This window comes from Suncus etruscus, chromosome 3, assembly GCF_024139225.1.
Source record: "Suncus etruscus isolate mSunEtr1 chromosome 3, mSunEtr1.pri.cur, whole genome shotgun sequence".
In the NCBI taxonomy this organism is placed as follows: Eukaryota; Metazoa; Chordata; class Mammalia; order Eulipotyphla; family Soricidae; genus Suncus; species Suncus etruscus.
In genome coordinates this window covers 60822265-60848637 of record NC_064850.1, presented here as the reverse complement: position 1 = coordinate 60848637, position 26373 = coordinate 60822265, and the positions used below count along the sequence as shown (strand labels likewise).

The following is a 26373-nucleotide window of genomic DNA, read 5'->3' as shown; positions in this document are numbered from 1 at the left end:
ATTCCTCCAAAAACTAGAAATTGAGCTCCCATTCGACCCAGCTATTCCACTCCTAGGGATATACCCTAGGAATACAAGAATACAATACAAAAACCCCTTCCTCACATCTATATTTATTGCAGCACTATTCACAATAGCCAGGCTCTGGAAACAACCAAGATGCTCTTCAAAAGACGAATGGCTAAAGAAACTGTGGCACATATACACAATGGATTATACAGCCGTCAGGAGAGATGAAGTCATGAAATTTTCCTATACATGGATGTCCATGGAGTCTATCATGTTGAGTGAAATAAGTCAGACGCAGAATAGTCTCAATCATCTATGAGTTTTAAGAAAAATAAGTCATTTTTGCAACAATCCTCAGAGACAATGAGAGGAGGTCTGGAACTTCCAGCTCACTTTATGAAGCTTACCACAAAGAGTGGTAAGTGCAGTTATAGAAATAACTACACTGAGAACTACCATAATCATGTGAAATGAATGAGGGAACTGGAAAGCCTGTTTAGAGTACAGGTGGGGGGTGGGGTGGGGTTGCATGGAGGGAGATTTGGGACATTGGTGGTGGGAATGTTTGCACTGGTGAGGGGGGTGTTCTTTACATGACTGAAACCATAATCACAATCATATTTGTAATCAAGATGTTTAAATAAAGAAAAAAAGTTTTTTAAAGAAAAAGAAGCTATGTGTATGTTAAGAATCAGAGCAAACCAAATGCTCATCTTAGATTTACTCACTACAGAGCAGGTATTGGTAGATTGTTAGCACTGAACTGTTTGTTGAGCAATAATATTGCTGGCTAAGCTACCAGTAACTCAGCAGCCGTATCAATTTATCACCTTAGATTTAAAACTTAGCTTCAGAATAGAAAGTGTTAAATATCTAGAGTCAATTCCCAGATCTCTCTTCATTTTTCTTTCCTCTCTCTCTCTCTCTCTCTCTCTCTCTCTCTCTCTCTCTCTCTCTCTCTCTCTCTCTCTCTCTCACACACACACACACACACACACACACACACACACACAAGCAAATTATTAACCTTTCTCAGTTCCTCCATTTTTAAAGAAAACACTGAATAGAGCTCACAAATTTTAGGGCAGAGTGGCAGTACAGCACGTAGACAACTGACCCTGAGTGTGATCCATTCATGGCAACACATACGGTTCTCTGAACTCTACCAGGAGTGATTCCTGAGCGCAGTCAGGTCTTAGCCCTGAGCACCACCAATGTGGCCCAAAAATAAAGCTCACACTTGGAATATAAAACAAAATATGAAAATGCTTGAGAATTCAGAGTGCTCACATCTGTACATCTGGCTACTTCTAGGTAGCTTTGGTTAATAGCAGATAAGTAATGTCATTTTGGTCTGAATAATGCCAAATAAGCACATTACCTAATTTTTTTTTTAGTAATACAGAAACTACTTTAAAGAACTTGCATTCATCAAACTAGATGCTCAAAATTCCCATGTTAAAAGCATTAAGTACAACATAACCTTAGATCAAATAACCCTGTTCAGGGTTGTCTTATCTGAATTATTGTTGCCCCTTTCCTACTTTAGAATGTCCCATTTTTTCAGGGCCGGAGAGATAGCATGGAGGTAAAGCATCTGCCTTGCATGCAGAAGGACAGTGATTTGAATTCCGGTATCCCATATGGTCCCCTGTGCCTGCCAGGGGCAATTTCTGAGCGTAGAGCCAGGAGTAAATCCTGAGCACTGCCGGGTGACTGAAAAACCTACAAAAAAAAAAAAAAAGTCCCATTTTGGAAGACATAAACTCACTCTTATTCTTCATAATCTCCCTTAACTCATTTTATACATTCTGACAACTGTTGGGCATGTTAGGGATGGAAACTTGATCATTAAATATATAAATACCTGATTTTTTCTGGCCTTAGATTTCATTTCCTGAAACCTCCACTTCTGTAGAAATCCTTTTGTCCTAGCCTGATCTCATTGTTTCTAAGTTGCAAATATGCTTTCCTTTAATGTTTTGTAGATAAAAAGGCTTGGAGAGACTTTTGTAAGACCAGGGCTGCTTTTCTGTACAATAAAAATTGTTTCCTAGTTTGTCATGTCCTGAAGTAGTGCTGCAGTGTGAGGACTGCTCTCTTTTGCTGCACAAACCTGTGGTGATGCAAGACCATCTGAAGAATGTGATTTTTTGGCTGCCCACATCTGAGCTTCCCCTGTTGAGTACCTGGTGTGAAAAATCTTCAAAACTGTAGCTGCAGCTGTTCCTGGGGAACAGCTTCCCCTGCAGGAACAACTGAACAGGCTTTACCATCTTCCTTAAGAAATCCAACTGTGGAGCTGATGTTTTGCCAGCTCCGCAACAGCAGAACACAGACCTGTCAGCTATGGTTGCCATTTTTTTCCCATTTCTGTCTGGCCTTTTGTTTTGTTTTTTGAGCGGGCAGCGCTCAGGGGTTACTCCTGGCTCTATGCTCAGAAATCCCTCCTGGCAGGCACGGGGGACCATATGGGATGCCGGGATTTGAAACACCGTCCTTCTGCATGCAAGGCAAACACTTTACCTCCATACTATCTCTCCGGCCCCTGTCTAGCCTTCTTGGCTTCTCCACGAAGCCTGAAGACTTTGCACAAATAATATAGACTCTGTAATATTTTTGTAATATGACAACTGCTGCTTTCTTTACTTGGTAACCACTGTGGGCCCTATGCATCTGGTAAAATGCCTGAATGTGTGTGGCAGCCCAGTGAATGTACTGGACCTCCCTCTGGGGACCTCTTGCCCCTGCATGAAAAACTATATGCAAACACCTGCTTGGGCTTGCAGTGCAGGCCCTGTACCTTGTCTTAACAGAAACTGATGCTGCTCTCAAGTAGAGATAATGCTTCCTGGTCAAATAACCTTTAAAGTACTTCTGAACAGTAACAGCTACAAGATGCTCTTTCTGCATCGACTGACTTTGGGTCCTGTCCTGGAAACCTACCTGAGCACAGGTTGTCGCTTTCTCGAGTTCGTTGTATTGAAGTGCTTTCTGTTTCTGATGTGCTCTGTAATTTTTCTGAATAACCTTTACAGCCCACTGAACATCTTGGTAGTAAGAATACTGTCGATACATCCTATAAGTGCTCTGGATAATGACAGCAGCTCTGTGCTTCTCTCTCCACAGCTGTCTTGTTCTCATTCCCTTATAAGCAGCCTGAATGACCAAAGCAGAATGCCACTGCCTGAAATCATTTTGCCTTTGCAGTTTGGAGGCTCGATAGGCTCGGTAACGCCTCTGAATTATAATGGAAGCATGTCTCCAGGTCTGAAATGTCACATACGTTCTGTGCATTCTGAAGACAGCCTGGATGAGAAGGGCAGCCCTGTGCTCCCTCTGTATCATCTTCCTCACGTGCCACCTTCGGTAGAATGACTGGATTCTAATCACCGCCTTTCGTAACTCCAAGAACTGGTGCCGGTGATGTCGTGCACAAAGAGTGGCTCGATATTTCCTCTGAATAAAAATGGCCACTTTCTTGAGGGAAATGAACCTTTTCCTTATCATTAAAGATCTAAACCTGGTCTGAATGAGGGTTGCAGAGGAATGCAGGTTTTTTAAAAGTCTTCTAGTCCGCATACCCCTAAATCTAGACTGAAGTATCAGAGCAGAATGTCTCTGTTGGAGGTAATGATGTCGCTCTAATTTTGCAGCCCTGTTTGCTCGGAATCGCTGCTGGACCACCACTGAGGCATGCTGCAGGGCCCAGTATCGTCTACAGGCTGTGTGTTTCCGGAAAGCAGCCTGGATCAGGCTGGCAGCCCTGGACATCTCTTGCACCTTTTTCCGAACCACCCAGCCCCTGTACCATGATTGGACTTTCATGGCTGCCCTTCGCAACTGTAAGAATTGCTGCTTGTGGTACCTTGCACAGGCATTGGCACGGTATTTCCTCTGAACCCAAATAACAGTTTTTCGGAAAGACAGGAATCTCCTCCTAATCATATGAGTTCTAAAACTCCTCTGAATAAGAGCAGCAGCAATATGCATAGCTTTCAAATGTCTTCTGACTTTCATGCCCCTATAAGTAGCCTGAATGAGTATCACAGAATACCTCAATTTGTTGTATCTTTGATACTGTCTATTTCTTTCCTTGACTGCACGGTACCTTTGCTGTACAGTTTTCGTTGCCTTCTTCAAATTGTTAAAACATGTTTGCTGCCTGTATCTTCTGTAATTTGACTGAATGAGGATGGCTGCAACCTGCATCTTCCTTACAGTCTGTCTAACTCTTGTTCCTCTAAAACTTGCCTGAAGAACACTAACAGCTTTCAAAACTGACAAGTACTTTGCACGTTGGGTTTTACCTTGAGAGTAGGCTCTGTATCTTGCTTGAATTACAATGACTGCTGTTCTCATTTTCTGGTACCTTATTTTACACTGATACATTTTAAACATGGCCTTAATAATAGTAGCTGCCATATGCATATGCTGAATTTGTCTCCTTACTCTAAAACCTCGATAAACAGCTTGTATTTTAGTGGCTGTTCTCTTCAAGGTAAGGTATTCTGCATGCTGACGATCTACCATTTTGATACCCCTGTACCATCTCTGAATTATAATAGCAGAAGCTCGGTAGGTAGCATATTTATTTCTGGCTCTATGAGCTCTGTATCTCGCCTGTATGACAACTGCCGCTTTGTTCCACTCCTTCAGTGTTTTTCTTACTTTCATCCTTCGATAAGCTGACTGCAGAATTACTGTAGCTGCTTTGGTTTTCAAATACAAGTGCTGCTGCTTTTTTCCAATGCAGTAAGTCCGATAGTACACTTGGATCAAACGAACAGCTCTTGTCATGCTTTTCCATTTCTTCTGTTGCACATACATTCTGTAGTGGGACTGTATGATGACTGCACACTCACGCTGCCTTTGAATCTCTCTTCTAACTCTTTTTCCTCTCCAAGTGGCCTGGAGTATGAGAACTGTGTGGCGGAGGGCAACATACGCCAGACGCTGCTTCTTTCCTGCAGTCCAGGCTCGCAGGTGCTGCTGGAGGATCAATGCTGCTGTTCTTAACAAACTGTACCTTTTCCGGGCCTGGACCATTTTAAAGGCAGACTGAATCTTTACTGCGGCTTGATGCTCTCTGCTGATCTGCTTCCGAACTTTCCAGCCACGATAAGCAGACTGGAGTGAAATCGCAGCTGTCCTTGCCTTTAAAAATCGTGCTTTTATCTCTTGAGCAGTCTTGTAAGCCCTGAACCATCTCTGAATCTTGATGATGCTCTGACGCAGAGACTGATATTTCACTCTTTTACTATAGCCTCTAAAAGCAGTCTGAATAGTAAGAGCTGCCACAGACTGATGTTTGATTAGCTGGCGCACTCGATAGCCTCTGTAGGCTGCCTGCAAGCAAATAACTGCTCTTGTGATTTGCAAGAAATACTTCCTTTGATTCACCTGGGCTTTGTGTGCACGATAGTAATTCTGAATGACAACAGTTGCTTTATAAATCTTGAGGTAGCGCTGCTGCATCTTTCTCATTCGGAAGTAAGACTGGAGTGAAATTGCAGCTTTTCTTTGCAATCTCATCTGCTTTCGAACCAGGTATCCCCTAAACAAAGCTTGCAGCTTGACACAAGATTTCTGCACCTGCATATATTCTTCTCTCTGGCGAGCAGCTGCTTTGGTGGAGCGATACCATCGCTGGACAAACAGAACAGCTTCTCTTAAATGCAAATAACGTCTACGAGTTTGCTTCATTCTGACAACTGATTGCAATTTTATGGTGACCTTTTTAAGGCTCAGGAACTTTTTTCTGGAATAATGAGCTCGATAAGATGACTGGATTTTTGTAATACATGTGAGGATGTACAAAAACTTTTTCCTGGCTTGCAATCCTCTAAATGCAGACTGTAGCACAATGGCAGCAGATCGAGTTTTCTGGTAAGATACTTGAGCTTTCTTGGTGGAAACGTAAGCCCTAAAATAAAGCTGAATTACCAGGGCAGCACGTTTCATTTTCTTGTACTTCTGGAACTGCTGCTGCATTCTTATGTGTGCCTGCAATTGGATGACAATTTTCTTAAGGTTGAGAAACCGAACTCTGTCTTGCCTCATTCTCCAATAGGACTGTAAGGTATAGGCGGCCTTAACCTGCCTGTATAGGGCACGTGCTTTCATTCTCCTGAATGCAGTCTGCAACTGAATGGCTGCAGCCCTTTTCTGCAAATAGTTGGCTCGCTCCATCTTCCCCAGTAGAGAGGCTTTGTAGAACCTCTGAATAATCAGTATAGACTCCTTTTTCCTTTTATATAACTTTTGGGCTTGAAAGCATCGAAATCTTGCCTGGATGATGACAACACAAGCTCTGATATGATTATATCTCTGTAATTCTTTGTGCATTCTATACCATGACTGGATGACAATAGCAGACTTTTCTTGAGCTCTTTTCCTGGCACTCCATTCTCTAAAAGCTCGCTGCAATGTTGTTGCAGCTTTGATTTTTAATTGCATTTTATGTTGTTTCCATCTTCTGAACATACATTGAATTAAAATTGCTGAAGCTTTTAGCGTTTTATATTTCTGTTGATCAAGGTTTCTTCTTAAACAAGCACGCCAATACCTTTGAATTGTAATGGTGGCCCATAGATACTGTTTATAAGAATTAATAGCAATTTTCATTCTTATCCTAGACTGAAGAAGAATCGAATAGTATCTCAATTTCAGAAACTTCTTTCTAGCAGAATATCTTCTCCAATGACTCTGTAAAAGGTAAAAAAGAAAAAGTAAAATACTTGGTTTTCGATATGCATCATATTTTGACAATACTATTTTTCTATATTTACTAAAATGTACACAATAAATTAAAAATAGTATACATATACTTTGATAAAGAGTTTCTCATTGTTGTTTAGTTTGTATACTGAACTGACTAGAGCCAACTGAAAAAAATCATTCCAACACTAATGATACTGAAATTGCATTTGTCTTCTGTAAATATAAACTTTATTTAGTATAACAAATGCAAAAAAAAAAAGTAAAACATAAGAGTTCCTTATTATTGCAAGGAAGGGGATAAGAGTTTTTTCTATCCCTTAGTCCTTTCTGGATAACTGAATTAAGTGCAAACAGATTAAGAGCAGAAAAAAGATCAAGCTTAATTTTATTTATTATAGTGCTGTATGGAAACACAATAAAAAGCAAATATCAACATCTCTCTTTTCATCCAAAACAAATATATTCCCTAAATAAAACTACTTTAAAGTAAAATAAAAAATGGAAACAAATAAACAATAGAAAGAAGTAAAATGAAACTAAAGCCTTGTTCTTTGGATAGATGGATTTATCAGTATAGATCTTAGTATGACATACACAAAAGGGGAAGAGAGCAAGAGAGAGATACAGAGAGCGAAAGAGAACACAAATAATTAATGCCAGGATTAAAGTAGGAATATAGGGGCCAGAGCAATAACGCAGCAATAGGGTGTTTACCTTGCATGCAGCTGATCCAAGAAAAAAAAAAAAAAAAAAAGAACTTAAGTAGGAACAGAGCCAAGACTCTAGCTAAAAATGAATCAATAGGATGAACAATAAAATATAAACATAAATTTAGCAACTAAGATGGATAGATCAAGAAGTCTATGAAAGTCATAAACTACCAAGTTACTAAATATTAAATACCTGTATTATATTTTTTAAGATTAGCTTTATTGTTTGAAACTTTTATACAAGGGAGTACTGAGATTAAATAATTTGCCTTGAATGTGGGCCAACTAGGTTCAAACCTGGTACCATATGGTCCAAGCACAGAGACAGGAGTAGCCACAATCTCCACACCAAAAAATCTAACGTGAAAATATTTAGATGTATATATCGAGGGTATCACTATAGAATTTTACCAAACCCTTATAGCTGAGAAATAAATGATAATGCTATTGAATTTCTTTCACAAAAACTGATGAAAAAAATTTCCCAGTGACTTAATAAAGCATTATTAATTTAATAGCAAATCAAAGTATATGAAAAGGGATCAGGGAGCCAGAAAACTAGTAAAGCAGGGAAAGCAAATGTTTTCCATGTGGCCAACCTGGATTCGAACATCTGTATTCCACATGGACCCCTAACCACCACCAGGAATATTCTTAAATGCAGAGAATGAGTTATTCTGGTGCACAACAGGGTATGGCTCCAAACAAAACAAAACAAAAGTATCAGCTCATTATGGCTCATTTATGAGGAATTAATATCCTTTAACCAATACCAGTAAATGGACTCAAACAATATGTAAACTTGATACATCATAAACAAGTATATTTTATTCCAAAATGTAAATTTAGTTCAAGAATTAAACTCAGTGTAAGTGATCATTATGTAAGAAAAACTGTATTTACTCTACATCTGTGATTCCTGTAATTTTCTAAGTGCAATAAAGCAAGGGGTTCAGTCAGATAGCTTGCCATTTTAGAGTGAAGAGTTTCGCTACTAGGAGGTACTAAATATCTGCTAAATTAACTACTCGATAAAATATAAAAACAGAAAATGTATTTCAAAATTTTGTCTTTTACTTCCTTGAAATGTAACTAAAACTTAATAATTACATAAATTCAGATGTTATATATATAATTACATAATTACCTGAATTACTGATGCTGATTTATTCTGAACTTTTTCTAGCTTTGCCTTTTTCAACATCAATAATTTTCTCTGTGCTACATATTTTCGCCAATGTTTCTGAATGGTTAGTGCTGCATTACCCATCTTTTTCAATCGTTGTTTAGTTAGAAATTTGATTACAGCTGATTGAATAATTCTTGCTGCTTTCTCTCTCTCCTAAAATACACACAAAAAAAATACAATTACATGCCTAATTATTTAAGACTAACTCCCTGAAAATAACTACACTAACAACTATCATGTTAGTGAGTAACAACTATCGATGTTAGTGAGTGAGATAAATAGGATACTTGTCTCAAATACAGGCAAGGTAATGGGGGAAGATGGAGATGGAAGGACAATGGTGGGGGGAATGTTGCACTGGTGAAGGGGCATGTTCTTTTTTGACTAAAACCCAACTATAAACATGTTTGTAATCATGGTGCTTAAAGAAAGATATATATATTATATATAATAATAATAATCTATATTATATACGTGTATATATAGACTTATTCTTTGAAACCTATGATCTAGAAGGCTACAGATATCCAAGTTAAAAGAACATCAATCCAATTTTAAAACATGCTATAAAACTAAAAAATCTGGGGGCCGAAGCTATATAGTATAAGAGGTAGGGCATTTGTCTTGCATTCAGTCAACTGAAGTTTGATCTGTTGCACCCCATGTGGTGCACCTCCAGAAGTGATTCCTGAATGGAGAACCAAGAGTTATTACTCTTGAGCATCACTGTGTGTGATGTTTTTGTTGGGAAACAAAACAAAACAAAAAATCCTACAAAAATCAAATTAATTCATCTAACTTCTGGGCTGACTAAGAGACAATATCAGGTACATATATCAAGTCAAATTGCCTACATCTTGCTGTTTTTTTTTCACTTTTTTTAAATTTTTTTTATCTTTATTTAAACACCATGATTACAAACATGATTATAGTTGTATGATTACAGTCATGTAAAGAACACCCCCCTTCACCAGTGCAACATTCCCACCACCAATTTCCCAGATCTCCCTCCTCCCCACCCCCCTACACCTGTACTCGAGACAGGCTTTCTACTTCCCTCATTCATTCACATTGTTATGATAGTTTTCAGTGTAGTCATCTCTCTAACTGCATCATCACTCTATGTGATGAGCTTCATGTCCTGAGCTGCACCTACCAGCCCTCATCTCTCATGTCTCTGAGATACTGTTAAAAATGTCTTGCTGTTTTATACAGTTATATGAAGAACTATATCTTAAATACATTGCAACCCAGAAGCAAGAATAAATACTAGGTCAATAGTTTTCTGAAACACTGTGAAATCTTGTAATGTGTAATTACTATTAATTTTCCCCAAATAAAGAGTATCACCAGTAGGAAACGTATGGTGGCCCAAGAATAAAATAGTTCATTCAACTTTATCAAGAAGACCATTTCTCATCTTGTTCAGAATAACAAATGTCTCAGAAGTTCAGAAAGTTGTTTTAACATCAATGCAAAATTTTTATACTGAAATGAAAAGACAATATCATTTCAGGTCAAAAAAGTTTCAAGTAAAACACAGCACTTTTAAATTAATAAAGAATAAACTGGAAGATAGTTAAGGGAAATAAATTAACTTGGTAAAATAAATTGCAAATTCAGATAGGGCCAAACAATATTGGAGGACAGGACTGGGGGAAGAGGGAAGGAATCAACGGAAAACTCAGTCCCTTTGAGAGAGACAAGAGTCCAACCAGGAGAAAGCAAGAGTTAAGTAAGTTGTCCCCAGCTTCTTTCCCACTAATTTACGAAGGTCTTCTATTTATCCCGGAACAGACTAAGTACAAGTAAAACCAGACACTGAACAATACATTCAATTAAAAAACATCAGAAATCTCAGAAATATCTATCTACATTAAAAACTCAATTATGGAAACTGAGAATAACTTCACAAAACAATATATGAAAACCAGACTCAGTTAGCTTCCAACCCAACACACTACCATGTACATTCAGGTGCCTTCATTTTAGAAGTACCTGATGTTGTTTCAGATCTTTTTTCAATTTATATTTCCTCCAGGCTGTCTGTATAAGTCGAGCAGCTCTTGTTTCTTTACGAAGATCCAAAAGTCTTGCACAAAGGAATGACAAATAGGTAATAACCACCTAAGAGAAAATGTAAAGGATGGAAACAGAAGCTTAACAGAGAATATATATTTTTTCTGAGGCTCTTATTAATGAGAGCTATTAACAAACTTGCCTTTATTTACCTTTTCATCGGGAATTGTATTTGACATGTCAGAATGATGAATCATAGCAGGAATTCCACCAAGGTCTCTAACTGCAGACCTAATTAACTGAAAGTTTTTCTTTTCATTCTCTAGCAGGTGTTTGCAAAGTTCTGAGGTCTTTTCTATTTGGGGGTAAAAAAAAGAGAGAGAGGAATTAAAAGGATCAGGTCAAAAATCAAACAGAAGAAAATGAAAGAAAATGGAAAAGTTAGTGAAAAGTAGCAAACCATCATCAAGTGTTTTAAGGGACATATCCAGAGAACTTCCATCAGATTCTGAGGATGAGTTTAATACCACTAAGCCAGTCTGTGAACATTCCACGGTTTGAGTAGTATTCTGACATATGGCATCAAAAGGTACATAGCAAGGATGATAATGGTGAATGAGGTAACATAACACACGGCCATCAGAGAAAGACACTGTAAAGTTTTCCACCTGGTTGAAAAACACCAGTAAAATAAGCAGTGAAATAAGAGGTTGTATTAGATGCTAATAGATATTACTAGTTTTATGATCCTTATACTTTTAATAGTTAAAAATATCAGTTATTGCTAATAATACTCAACATAATATAATATTCATAATGAAATGTCTTAATTATAAATTATCAACTATTCAAAAACTGCAAATTTCTCTGTATTGTACTGGGCTAGATGGTATTCCTCAAACATCATGCTCTTTCCCAAAACTCTTATTTGGGTATAAGTTCATTGTAAATTTTTTTGGGGGAAGGGGTGCACATATGACAGTGCTCCTGAGCTTACTTCTGGGCTCTTTACTTAGGGACCACTTGCAGCAGGGCTCAGGTACCAGGATTGAACTTGGGATGGCAGTGTGCAAAGCATGTGAACTATCTGCTGTATTAGTACTCTGGCCCCATTTGTAAAATTTTGAATTAAATCATGGTCCTCCTTCTAATGTAGGGTTCTCCATCCAATATACCATATTTTCTTACAAAGACAATACACCCAAGCAGGGAGGCACAGGCAGATTTAGTAATTTGTTTACAATCCAAAGAAGACCATGAATTTCTAGGAACACCTGACAAGAAACAAATTTTGTCTCAAGTTTCAGTACTAGGGTCTTCAAGGCTGACAGATCCAGACTGCATAGGAAAACACAGAATACTTTTTATATTCAGTAACTTTTCTACCAAGAAAACTCATTTAACTGTTTAAATATTTTTTTCCTTCTATTTTAGTAATAAATTTACTAACACTTTTTTTTTACTGACCCTTTCTGTTTTGTGGAATTATTTGCATTTACCTTTTTAAGAATGTGATCTTTTGCTACCCCATTTCTTTCACCAATAAGCATTTATTTTTTTAGTGAGACATAAAATAATATGTATTCAGAATTCTTTATACCTTAAGTAAAGCACAGTACACAATATTCTCAATGATGTAGGTGAAAGGTTTCTTATATGAATACATTATTAAGAAATGTAAGGAACCATTTATAACTTTAATAAAAATTTAAAGATACTAGAAAAATAAAGCATACCTTTTTATTATAGAAGGCACAAACTGCATTCACCCAATCCATTAACAGCTTTATGTTTTCACTATAGTGTTCAAATGAACTATTATTTTTCTCTTTTTTATTATTAATAACAGCATTGGAATGACATGACAGTGCAGATATTGCTTTCTTTATACTGTGTGTGTGTTTTAAAAAGTCAATTTCTTCCTTTAACTGCTCTGTGTTAAGGGCAATATTCACCTGAAACACAACAGTAACAAATACATTTGTTTACAGGTTATTTTTCAACCCTCAGAAGTCTTCCCCCCACTAACCACCCCCTTTTTAAAAGGCAAACAGTCTTCAGAGAAATGGGCATGTACACTAGAAGTAAGCATATATACTAAGTACAGATGACTTTGAACAACACAAGTATGAACTTGTCATGGTCCATTTACATGTGTGTGTATATGTGTGTGTGTGTTTAAATCTATTCTGCTCAGAAATCCAACTAACTATATATAACAGCTGAATAGCAGATGAGGATGAAGATCAAAGCCCTATGGTTTGAGCATCTTCAGTCTTTAGTATTCATAATGTCTCTGAAACCAGTTACCAATTTCACCAAGCAAGATGAGACATCAAAAGTTCAATGTGTATTTTTGTCTAAAGGAGATGAAGGTGTGAGAACCTCTAATACCCATGTTGTTCAAGGGTCAACTCTACATGGGATGTAGGGCAACACAAACCTAAATGAGAAGATCAGCTCTGTTTCTGAAATCTCACTGATGCAATATTTGGATTCAGTATCCTTGCTTATGAGATAGTGATAACATAAACATTATTGTGAGGATTTCATATATATCCTAATTGTCACAGATCCTGAAGTAGAATAAATCATGGTAATAGTTGTTAATGTTATTTGTATATTAGTCTTCGCTATGAAATATTTACCTATATTAAAAAAATTTTAACATAAAAGCCAAAGTAGAATACCTGAAAAGCAAATGCTATTTTCCAAAGCAATGCAAGAGTTTTTTCTCTGTGCCTATCCACAATATCCTTAGCGAGGATTGTATTTCCTACCGATGAAAAGACAGTCCATTAGAAAAGTAGTTATACATCCACTCGATAAAGTTGAGAAGAACTTGCTCTGTGGTTGCTGAGCTTACCACGCTCATCACTCAAGTTGACACCACGTGACTGCAGGGCATGTAGAGCAATGTCAATGTTGTGCATCTTCTGAAGCCGACTGATGGCTGGTACCCTCAGTTTCTTGGAGAGAGTCCAGTTCTGAGTAAGAAGTTCTAAAGCTCGCCTAGCAACAAAATATTTTCAGGTAAAATTAGCATAGGAAAACACATATCAAAACAATTTATTGCCCAATACCTTTTACTTACTCATAGTACTTTTATACAAGTGTGATTTATCACACTTATGGTTATTTATTATTTCCAAAACTGGCCAAAAATACATCAACCACAAGCCAATGACAAATATTATTCTCAATGGAGATAAATTAGAAGCCTTTCCTCTAAAATCTGGTACAAGATAAGGCTGCTCTCTCTCACCACTCCTATTCACCATAATGCTGGAAGTTCTTGCCATACCATAGGCAAGAAAAAGATAACAAGGGCATCCAGATAGGAAAGGATGAAATCAACTTCTCACTCATTGCAGATGACATTTAGAAAACCCTAAAGATTCTATCAAAAAGCTTCTAGAAACAACAGATTCATATAGTAAAGTGGCAGGCTACAATATTAACACACAAAAATCAATGGCATTCTTATACACCAATTATGATAGAAAAGAAATGGACATTAAAAAACAATCCCATTAACAGAACTGTCACACAAACTCAAATAGCTTGGAGTCAAATTAACTAAAGAGGCTAAAGACCTATAAAAAGAAAACTACAAAAGCCATCTTCAAGAAATAAAAAAGGACACAAGGAAATGGAGATACACATCCTGCTCATGGATTGGGAGGATTAACATCATCAAAATGTTAATACTCCCCAAAGCATTGTACAGATTTAATGCAATTCCTCTAAGGATGGATACCCATAACATTCTTCAAAGAAGTGGATCAAACACTTCTGAAATTCATAAACACCAAGGAATAGCTAGACAGCGACCCTTGGGTAAAGGAATATTGGAGGCATCACTTTCTCCAATTTTAAATTGTATTACAAAGCTGGGGCCGGAGAGATAGCACAGTTGTGTTTGCCTTGCAAGCAGAAGATCCAGGACCTAAGGTGGTTGGTTCAAATCCCGGTGTCCCATATGGTCCCCCATGCCTGCCAGGAGCTATTTCTGAGCAGATAGCCAGGAGTAACCCCTGAGCGCCGCCGGGTGTGGCCCAAAAACCTAAAAACAACAACAAAAAACAAACAAAAAAAAAACAAAACTACAGTCATCAAACACCATGGTAATGGAATAAAGACAGACTCTCAGATAAGTGGAATAGACTTAGGTATTCAGAGAATGTTCCCCATCAATTAATCTCTGATAAAGGGGCAAGAAATGAGAAATGTAGCAAGGAAAGCCTCTTCAATAAGTGGTTGTTGGCACAACTGGTCAGCCACGTGCAAAAAAGGAAATCAGACCCCTATCTAACACCATGCACAAAGATCAAATCCAAATGGATTTAAGACCTTGATATCAGACCCAAAACTATAAAGTATATAAAACAACATGTAGGTAAAACACTCCATGACACTGAGACTAAAGTCTTCAAGGAGGAAACAGCACTAATTGAAGCAGCAATAAACAGATAGGACTATATTAAGCAAAGAAGATTCTGCACATCAAAGGAAAACATTGCCAAGGATACAAAGGCCACCCACAGAATGGGAGAAACTATTCACCCAATACTCAGCAGATAAGGGGCAAATACCGAAGTTACACAAGGTACTGAGAGCACTTAACAAGAAAAAAACATATAACCCTATCAAAAAATGGGGAGAAGAAATGGACACTTCCTTAAAGAAGAAATACAAATGGCCAAAAAGAATGAAAAAATGCTCCACATCAGTAGTCATCAGGGAGCTTACAAATCAAAACAACAAGGTACCGTCTCATGCCATAGAGTCTGGCACACATCACAAAAAACAAGAACAGTGCAGGCGGGAGGGACATGGGGGACATTGGTGATGTGAATGCTGCAGAGGTGAAGGGGGGTGTTTATATGACCGAAACCCAACTACATTCATGTCTGTAATCAGTTGCTAAAATAAAACAAAATAAAATTGGCCTAACCAATGCACTACTCAGAAAAACACTGTAGACAAAGTAGTTTGATATTATTTTTATTACTTACTTTAATATTATTCACTTTAATATTATTATTATTATTTTTTTTTTTTTTGGTTTTTCAGACCACACCCATTTGATGCTCAGGGGTTACTCCTGGCTAAGTGCTCAGAAATTGCCCCTGGCTTGGGGGGACCATATGGGATGCTGGGGAATTGAACAGCAGTCCTTCCTTGGCTAGTGTTTGCAAGGCAGACACATTACCTCTAGCGCCACCTAGCCGGCCCCACACTTTAGTATTATTTTTTATTTTTTTTGGTTTTTGGTTTTTGGGCCACACCCAGCGGCGCTCAGGGGTTACTCCTGGCTGTCTGCTTAGAAATAGCTCCTGGCAGGCATGGGGGACCATATGGGACACCGGGATTCGAACCAACCACCTTTGGTCCTGGATCTTCTGCTTGCAAGGCAAACACCACTGTGCTATCTCTCTGGGCCCACTTTAATATTATTTTATCTTATTTCATGCTCTTATCAACTCTAATTCTCATATATTACTATTTCTTTTTTTTTTATTTTCTCCTTATCGATTACTATCTCTTACATAAACCTTCTAGTAATAGAGCAGCAGGGAGGAAAAAAAAACATAGGTAGGCTATAAAAGTTTCTGGGCCTAAAGTTTCCTGGTGCAGATACTTAGATAAGTGCTGCAACTTACTCCAGATTTTCAAATCCTCAGTTTGAAACCCTAGTGCAAAAAAGAGTGAAATACAAGGAATAAAATACTTTCTCCCAATATATTCCTTCTATTAAATAATTCAGTTTCTTTTTTCTTTTTGGTTTTTGGGTCACACCCGGCAGCGCTCGGGGGACCATATGGGATGCTGGGATTTGAACCAATGACATTCTGCATAAAAGGCAAACGGCTTACACCTCCATGCTATCTCTCCGGCCCCAAGAATTCAGTTTCTTATACTTACACAAGACGCACCCCGCACTGCAAGTCTACAGCAAGGTTTGTAACAGCAAAGTCAAATTCATCAAATGGTGTCTGAACATGGTTAACAGGTAAGCCTAATAAGCTGAGATGTCGGGAGAGGTCACCTTCACCACTCAGGAAGTCTCGTGAAAAAGCCAGAAGAATCTCTTTACTTGTCTACAAAGAACCAAGTTGCAAGTATTATAGTCCAATAGCATGCTTTTCTTCATAGTAAAGACTAATTCTCTAAGTAATTCTATACAAATAGAAGCAAAGCAAAATGACTGTCAAATTTAGAGATGGGAGTTCTCCCCAAACTAATTTCTCAGAAGTACAGCTTCTTTCGATCTTGATCGAAGTTAAGAATAAAGAGCTGAGCTGAAGTCAACCATCTGTATGAGGCAGGAGAGCTACTGACAGTCTCCATCCATAGACTTTCTATTTGACTTCAGACCACTGTCCTGTGGAAACTCACTTTGTTCAAAGGAGAAACTATATCATAAAAGCATGTGAAAGTCTTAAATGGGAAAGATAAGCCACTAACTATAAAATTAAAAAAAAATACCTTAAATTCAGCATCTTTACAGAAGAGACAAGGATTGTGATCAATAAGTCTGGAGTTTTTAGCATAATCAAGGAAACAAACCAACAGCAGTAACTTTTTCAATGTAAACTTAGATAAAGCTTCTTCATGACCTTAAATAAAGTGCAGAACAGAACACATTAGTCTATGAAAGACAAGTAACATCTCAAGATAGAAAAGAAAGTCAAATACAAAGTACTAGGAAGTAAAAATAAAATACAATATATGCCTTCCTCAGTGCTGAATATGCATGAATCAATTTAATAATCAGTGATTCGATGAGAAAGGCACCATTTAATATTTCCAATTCAGAGTTGAAAAAGTAGAGGCACAGAGACACCAATACCTTTAAATCATAACAATAAATATTTAACCATTAGTGGAGTGAATGCAGAGCTGCGAATATGGTTCAAAGGCTAATTGCAGGATTTGTATGTGAGAGCCCCAGATCTGTGCTATGGGTCCCTGAGCACTGAACCACAAGTCTGTGTAAAAAAAAAATAAAGATTTTGCTGACACGCTCTCTCGGTGGCTTTCCATCGCAGGGAACGGGATGGTTGCTGCCTCTACCCGGGTGCATGCCGGGAGCCGGGCCTGTCTTGAGGACTTGTCCCTGAGCTTCTGCCGCCTGAGCCGCCCGCCAGGGCCCTGTGTGCCGGCTCTTGCGTGCATGGGGGGGCACACACCATCCTGGCCGCAGTCGCCTCCTCTGCTATAAAGAAGCGCGAGGGCGGTGGGCTCGGAGATGGGCTCGGAGATGCGCGAAGCGCATCTTCACTGCTGCAGGCGACCCGGTGACTGAGGCTTCCCGATGGGATGAACGACCGGCTTCAGGCCGCCCTCCCCCTACCCCTGCTCCTCTGTCTTTGTGCGGGCTCCCTGTCCCCTCCGCTGCTTGTCAGGCACTCTCGCTCCCGGGGGGTGGGGGGGGGAGCGTTCTTCTGTCCGGTGCCCAGTGGTCTGGCTCTGAGTGGCGAGGCGGTTCGAGGCTGAAACTGGCTCCTAACCTCTCCCACCGCGGGATGTGGGTTGTTTGTCCTCTGCCGGCCTCCCCTCAGGGAGCGTTCCCCCGCCCCCTTAAGGGGGGGGGTTCACGTTTTTGTTTTGTTTTTTCCTCCGCCTCTCCGGAGGCCCCCCAAAAAATAAAAAAAAAATAAAGATTTTAAAAGCATTTTAATATAAGCAGGCACCATTCTAGGAACAAGATATGTAACAGCTAACTAAATAAATGTGATGCTCCTCAGCCTTAGGAGAAATGAGTGGGGAGAGAAAACAAAGGTAAGAAAAAGCAATGAAGGAAATGATGTGGAATGACAGGGTGAAGACATTTGAGAGAAAGAGGGACCTATTTAAACTGGTTTTCCAAGGTAGAAGCATTTAAACAGAAATGGAAGAATGAGAAGTCAGAGGCACAGAGACTCAGCAGAAGCAGAATTAGTTACCATCTCCATACAGATGAGGAACAGAAGGGTGTCTGTACTCAGCAGCGATATCAGGATTCCAAAGTAAGCGATTTACAATGAACACAGCCAACCCTGTGACATCACTATTGTCTTCAAGAGATATAAGTTCTCCGTAAACTGTCTGAAAAGAGATCAGATCCGAAGTCATTATTTCTAAGAAGCAAAAGGATGCAGCAAGAAAGGGAAGAGATCATGTCAGAACTTCGAAAATTTTTCCACTTGTGACTCTCTTTCTTTTGCCTGATAAACTATTACACAATCACCATATATAAAATAAATATAATGAATCAAGTATTTACTGATAATAAATTGCAAAGAAACTTATTTTAAGATGCATTTTTAATCCACAGTTTAATAAGATAAGAACTTAGACCTACTGATCAGTTTGTCATGATCAATTATCAGAATAGTGTAGAAGTGACACAGGACACTGACGTCTTTATTATATGTAAATGATTTCTACATTCTTCACTGTATATGGTATAAACTTTACATGTAAAAAGCTAGAGACTAAGACAAATTTTTAAATATCACCTGAAAATACATTTCAATTATTTCATTTTATGTAAAAAAGAACCTATCAAACATGGTGTATTGGATTGTGGACAAACTATCAACTTTACTAAAATTTAATTCTAATTGCCCCGCTAAATATACCAGGAAGATATAAGAGAAACCTTAACATTTAAACTTTTCTAATAGTTAATGAGTAGATAATCATCTGAGGTCATTTCAAATAATAAATTCAAATTTGGGAAGTTTGAATTTTTTAAGATAACAGTAATTAAAGCATGAACTTAGCTAACTACCAATATGCCTATAATAGATTTTTAAAGCAATCAGACACTAAAATCTTATCAAATTTTATTTTAAAATATGTGTACAATATAGGGACAGAAGTATTATGAGCTGGCAAAATCTCTATCTTTATTTACTTGTTTTGACTTTGACACTTCTTCTTATAATCCAAAAAAGTCATACTCACTGAAAGCATCCAATGACATACCAGTGACATCTCTTGTGGGGTCAAATAACCTACTGCCACCTCATTTGTCTTTGGTCAGATAACTGGCCTTTCAAGTGGTGTATGCTACATAAATAAGCTGTGTTAAAAGCTTAAAAGCACTGCAAAGTTTCTGTCCAACTCTAGATTTTTATATCTCTCCCCCTCCCACAAAAAACCTTAATCTGTAGTAAAGGGGGTTTATTTCAAGTGAATTCAGGAATTATTTGATATGGGAAACAGAGCCAATTGACAAGTAATGTTCTACTAAATGAAAGGATGCAAGCACTGAAATAAGAAGGCTAAGTAATTTAACAATAAAGCTATGTGACCATAGAAAGTTTACTGCTTGGGGCCTGAGCGACAGTGCAGTGGTAGGGTGTTTGCACGCGGCTGATCCAGGACAAACCTGGGTTCGATCCTCAGTGTCCTATATGGTCCCCAAGCCAGGAGTGATTTCTGAGTGCACAGCCAAGAGTAACCCCTGAGATTCACTGGGTTTGGCCCAAAAACCAAAAAAAAAAAAAAAAAAAAAAAAAAAATACTGCTTGTTCTCTCTAGTCCCCAATTTTGGACATATAAAACCCAGCTATTTTCAAAGACTCCTTTAATTCCAAAGATTTTTGCCATTAAAATCTAAAAAAAAAAAAAAAAAAATGAAATGAAGAATAGGATATTTCCTATGCTGAGCATAAAACAATTTAAAGAATTAAACTTTAGCAGTAAAATTATGAAGGAAAAAAAGCAAGATTATTTTTTTAAAAATAAGACTATTTTAAGTCTTGTAGAAACTTTCTAATTAACATAAACATATATATAAATATTAGTGTGCCATTTAACATATAAAACACTTAAATATTCCAATGACATCTTTATTAACAGGTTTCCATCAAATGGTTATAAGCTGAACTGGTAGATTCCTGTCCAATTACTGGCATTCAGCAAGTCACTTGACACCTTCTACCATGTCAGTAAAGTAGAAATTATAATATATAGTTCACTGGGTTTTAAAAAGATTTAAACAACAAAGTATATTTGAAACAGCCAAGGCAGGGAGCTAACTATTCATGTTATTATATCCAGTGCCAAATTATATATATTTGAGACTAGCAATAAAACTATCATGTAATGATCTAGCAATAATACTTAATGACAGTTTTAGTTAGCTAATGAGTATTTACTAAAGAACCTTAAATTTCATTCTTAAAGATTAACTGACAAGCCAAATTACTTTATAAATAAAACCAAAATTTACTGAGGACAGGACAGATATACAGCAAGTAGAGTGCTTTCCTTGCACACAGTCAACTTGGGATCAATTCCAGGCATCACATATGGTCTCTAGGTCACCTCTTGGAGTAATCTTTGACCATGGACTCAAAAGTGAGCTCTACTAGGGTCAGAAAAGATTAGAGGGGTTAAAGTGTTTGCAACCAACTTTGGTTTGACCTTTCACACCACATACAGTTCCCTAGCACAAAGAGGAACCCTTAAAAATTACTAGAGATGGCCTATCATTCCATCAAATATATAAAAATAAGTAAATATGAAAGTATAATGTAAAATCTATCTTTTTTTTAATTGGGGAGCCTCCAGGGGAGTGGGTGACTTATATCCAGCATAGTCAGAGATTACTATTGGCGTTGCACTCAGAAATCACTACTGATGATCTCTGGGGACCACAGACTGTGTCAAGAACAAATGCATATCTGCCATATGCAAGGCAAGTTACCTCCCCACTGAACTCTCTCCAGCCCTATCTTTGTCTTTCAAAACACTGAAACATATATTTACCTCTAGGCCAATCCGGAGCCACAAAGGATTATATGACAACAGCCAACTCAGGACTTTCTGTCTTTCTCCTGAAATACATTTAGAAACAGTAAAATCAGACCTCTATCTCGAGACAATCAATAAAGTTTAATGAAATGATGTAAAGAAAAAAATAAGATATTTCATTTCTATGCAACAAAGTAGTTTAGACACTTTCCTTCTAATAAGTACATATATGACCACATCTGATGACGTGTACACAATTTTGAAATTGATGTCAAATCACAGATAGATTTAACCCTGAAACAAACTCTATAGTGATTTTCACTCTCAAGATGCCTATGGTTTCATTGCTTACCTACGTCTTTCCAGAGATGTCTGTCTTTTCGAACCATTAACCGCCTGGATTCAATTTCAATCTCCAGCTTTTTAATAGCTTTCACCATGTTTTCAGAAGTATACAGGCGACAGGCAGCACGCCGCAACCTGTTCAGTCTGCAGCGAGCAGTGTAAGCTCTAAGTGATACTTCCTCTTTCGTAGGCGCTCTAGAAACACTTACTTTATGTTGATTCTCCACTCCCAAGAGAAGGGTGGCAGCATTGACTAGAAGAAGCAAAAGTGGGAATGTTTTTGACGAAACCAAGTGCAGAAAATAAAACTTAGAATGGTCCAAAATGAGTCTCATACTCATGACAATGTGCTCTTCTCTCTTTATCTCCAAACAAGGGTGCAATCATTCATTAATACCTGGGGTTCAAAGACCTGTGCTATCTGTTGGCTCTACTTACAAAATGCACCCAAAGTGTAATGTCTTCCTAATTTCTAATTCTGAACTCTATCTAATCTCCAACCTAGGCTAATCCTCTTGCCTCCTACATGGCCCATCAGCTTCTATCTTTCTGTATATTAAGATTTGAGGCTAAAGAATATAACTTAAAAAATAAAATTCAGGTACCATTCCAAATGTAATCTGAATTAAAAAAAAACTTATTATGTGTGTATATATAATACACACATACTTACATATATATGTCCATCTTTCAATAGGAGAACTAACAAATATAGGCAAGGCTCGGTTTGAACACCAAAGAAATAAAATTCTCATAGTAAAGAGAGCCTATCTAAAATTTGACAATTTCCCTATTAATAAGGATTTTTCCTGAGCCAGAATGTTAGTAAAACGAATAAGGCATTTGCCTTGCATGCAGCTGATCCAGGCTCAATTCCTGGGAACCATATATGATCCCCTGAGCACCACAGGAGTGATTCCCTGAGCAGAGTCAGGAGTTAAGCCGGAGAACTGGCCACTATGACCCAAAAAGCCAAAAACCTATTTGTCCTGATTTAGAGCTGAACTGATCCATGCAATTTCTATGAGAAAGCTACCCTGCACTTTCCTTCTCTTTTATGACAAAACCCTTTAAATTTTTGCAGGACAAGACTCTATCTTGAATCCTTACACTTCCAGAATAAAAACTGAGATTTTGTTTATTTTTGGGCCAGACTAGGTGGTATTCAGAACGTATTCCTGGCTTTACTCAGGGATCACTCCTGGTTGGATCCAGGGAACATAAGTCATGCGGGACTGAACCCGGATCAACCACATACAAGCCACATGCCCTACCCACTGTAAGAACGTTCAGGCCCCAAGAAATGAATGTTATAATATCTCCCCATATGGGGACTGGAGTGATAGCACAGTGGTAGGGTGTTTGCCTTGCATGCTGCCAACACGGGTTTGATCCCTGGAATTCCATATGGTCCTCCGAGCCTACAGGAGTAGATTTATAAGCACAGAGCCAGGAGTAACTCTTGAGTGCTGCCGGATAAGTTCAAAAACCATAAAAACAAAAAAACCTCCTCATATGAACAGTTTTCAGACCCACTGTTATTTATTACTGCATAAATTGTCTACATGGACTTGAAAAGGAGACCAAAACAAAACAAAATATGATCTACCTTTCTAGGCCACATAGAACATTATGTGAGACTGAATTCGATTTCTTAGCATCAACTTTTTATTTCTAACTCAGATGAAATTTATTTGGAAAAAAAAAAGTAAAGGACAAGAAAAGCAATTTTGTTACAAGATGACCAAAACATTTTCACCCACACATTCACCTGAATGATTTGGTGAGCATGACCTATCATCTGGAAGTTTGTCAAGCATGGCTAATCAAAGATTTACATTAAATACTCTCTGTTAAAAGAGCAATATTATAATATTATTTAAACTTCAAGTTAAAATTTACCTTGAGAAATGTTTGTTTTCACAGTGAAGTCATCAGGAGTCAATATGAAATTTAACCACCATGTGAAGCCCTGTTCCTGCTTTTCCCTCCAGCGTTCATCATAGAACATGTTTTTCGCAGCAAACGGCATTGGGTGTCTAGGAATATCTAAGAAAACAATGGGCTTTGGGTGTAAAATATTGTCCTTCAGATAATGAATCCCTCTTTTTTTTTTTTTAGATAAAGTATATAGTTTCACTAGTAAAATTGGTTCTAGGGACTGATGGGCAGCTCAGTGGTCAACACACACTTTGTAAGTAGTAGGCTCTGTCTTCTCCTGCAACAGTGACCCACCACAAAAACAAACAAACAAAAACATTGAGAAATATTTGTTTTTCTACTATATGCTAAAAACAGCTGAAAACATTTTAAGCAGAAAATCAAAAATAATATTAATACTAAAATAAATTACATTATTATTATTAAAATAATGTTTAATATCTTCAAACATCCTAAAAAAATAAGGGTCAAGTACATTTCTATTTCAAATATCATTAATGCTTTATGCCATGTTGCTTTGCCAGAGACTTACCTGCCTTTATTGGTTTGATGAAAGTCAAAGTGGATTGTGCCACTGCAATAACAGACTTCGTCTTTTTGCTTCTTTTAGAATGAGGAGTTCTGTATGCTAATAACTCTGAAATTAATGTGAGAAGACTAGCATTAACAGGAGGAAGAAATTCCTGAATATTCTCGTTTCAAAGTTCAATATAAGCAACTATAACAGATCCGGAACTATCTAATGAACTCTGTTAACAAAACCTGTATCTGGAATTTATTTTGTATTTCTAAAAGTTATGGTTCAGATTTATTAAATCACAATTTGATGTTTGCCATATGTTTCCTAGTCTCAGCTAGTAACTAATAATGCAAATTGAAAAAAGATCAGTCTCAGTCTTTAGGGAAATTCTCAATCTAGAAACTTAAAACAATTACAATATGATGGCCAGAGTGATGGTACAGCTGGTAGGAAGCTTCCAATGCACAGGGCACAAATAAAATATGATACCCAAAGAAGTGCATACAGAGTCACAAGACCTAGAAGCGGAGCTAATTTTTTCTACAAGAGCAGGACAACCTTGCAATGCAGATGCTCTTTCGACAATTTTGGAAGTTAGGCCTGAGGAATAGGGCCTGGACATAGTCAGACAAAAATATAATACCATAGGTCAAAACAGGCAATAACTTCAATAATACTGAAAAATAATGTTTTCAGCTAATATTTAGTCAGGCACCATCATCATTTTTGTTAATTGGAAGGGGGAGTTGGAAGCGATGGTAGTGGTTTGAGGAGCCTGTGGTGAGGAAATCTTACCCAGAATTCACGAATTCCAAGCATGGTGTCCAACTGTGACCAACTCTCTGGTCCTTGTCTTTTAGTAAGAATGACCTCATGTAATCATCAACACAAACCTACCTATTATTAAGCACATTTTATAGTTAGGTCACAGAAACTTAGGGCAATTAAGTCTGTGGTAAAGTTAGCCGAGCTGGGATTCTAACCAGCAACAGATTCAGGAGCCTGGGCTAATGATCTGACACAACAACATACGTGCAAGGGGAATTTAAATCTAAGAAAGTACACCCTCATTTATGCTTCAGAGAACAGTATGGGTCAGGTAGAAAGTCAGGATAAAAGGCTTTAAGGAAACTAGTAAGCCAGTTAGCCATGGTGGAAGTATGCATTCTTTTCTATACACATCAGGGCAGAAAAATAAAAGAAAATTAAAAAAAAATTAACAGAATCAACAAGTCTTTAAAACCAACTGTTTAGACAAATGATAGAAAATAAAAATTCCACATGACTTCCAGATTAACTGAGGTATACAGAGGAGGTCACAAAGAAAAGGGCAATAAAACCTCTATAGCAGATGAACCCACAGAATAGCAGAGGCTCCTTCAAAGTAGAGCCCGCCCCCAGCTTATACCCTCTAACAGTAAATAAATATCCAGTCCATCTTTCTGTGGTACTGTTTGATCTAAGAGCTAACAACAATTTTTACAGTTGTAAATAGCTGAAGGCAATAACTACTAAAAAACTTTCATGACACATGAAAATGGTGAGATTCAAATTTAGTTAGCTTTGAGTTAAGGGACTGCCAATGTATATCAATTATGAAAATAAAGAAAAGGTTCATTTTCAACAATATGAGAACACCTATAGAACTGCAGAAACTAAGCCCTCTGCCCAGAACCTTTCATTTTTGCGGGAAGCCTTTCTCTGAACCACCCCACAGCTCCCTGCCACATTTACAAAGCCAAGAAAGTAAAACATCTCACTTTACTGCTTCTGTGAAAACCAGTGAATTGTTCATTTGAGAACTGAAGATTGTGGATCTGTGCTTATATGTAGAGACTAGAACAAAACATAGCATAGAGCTAGTACCTGATCAAAGTGTAAAACATACTGAAAATTTTGGACTTCTTTCTCTGCTTTCCTACATTTGGTTTTTAATGAGTTAATATTTTCATAAAGACTCATAAATAGGAAACCCAGTGTGTTGAATTCTGGATAAACACAGCAAAGCAGCTCAACTTGGTGGTTTTAATCAATCCACTGACAGATCCAAATGTCAACATTTCAGTGGGTCATTTACTCATTCCTCTGTTTACTGGACACTTTTTTTTAAAAATAAAATATTTAAGCACCATGATTACAAGCATGATTGTAGTTGGGTTTCA

The 26373-nt window shown here is 37.7% G+C and overlaps 1 protein-coding gene across 1 annotated transcript in view; it reads right to left on the bottom strand.

Moving 5' to 3' along the window:
• Positions 1-26373, bottom strand: part of ASPM (assembly factor for spindle microtubules) — a 47455-nt gene that overhangs the window by 14772 nt on the left and 6310 nt on the right. Inside the window, 15 exon segments of the mRNA XM_049770779.1 lie at positions 2956-6717; positions 8590-8784; positions 10630-10758; positions 10863-11005; positions 11111-11318; positions 12387-12605; positions 13341-13426; positions 13517-13662; positions 16579-16754; positions 17143-17273; positions 18603-18744; positions 21421-21488; positions 21758-22003; positions 23653-23799; positions 24224-24328. Of these exon segments, the coding sequence (XP_049626736.1) occupies positions 2956-6717; positions 8590-8784; positions 10630-10758; positions 10863-11005; positions 11111-11318; positions 12387-12605; positions 13341-13426; positions 13517-13662; positions 16579-16754; positions 17143-17273; positions 18603-18744; positions 21421-21488; positions 21758-22003; positions 23653-23799; positions 24224-24328 (5903 nt within the window).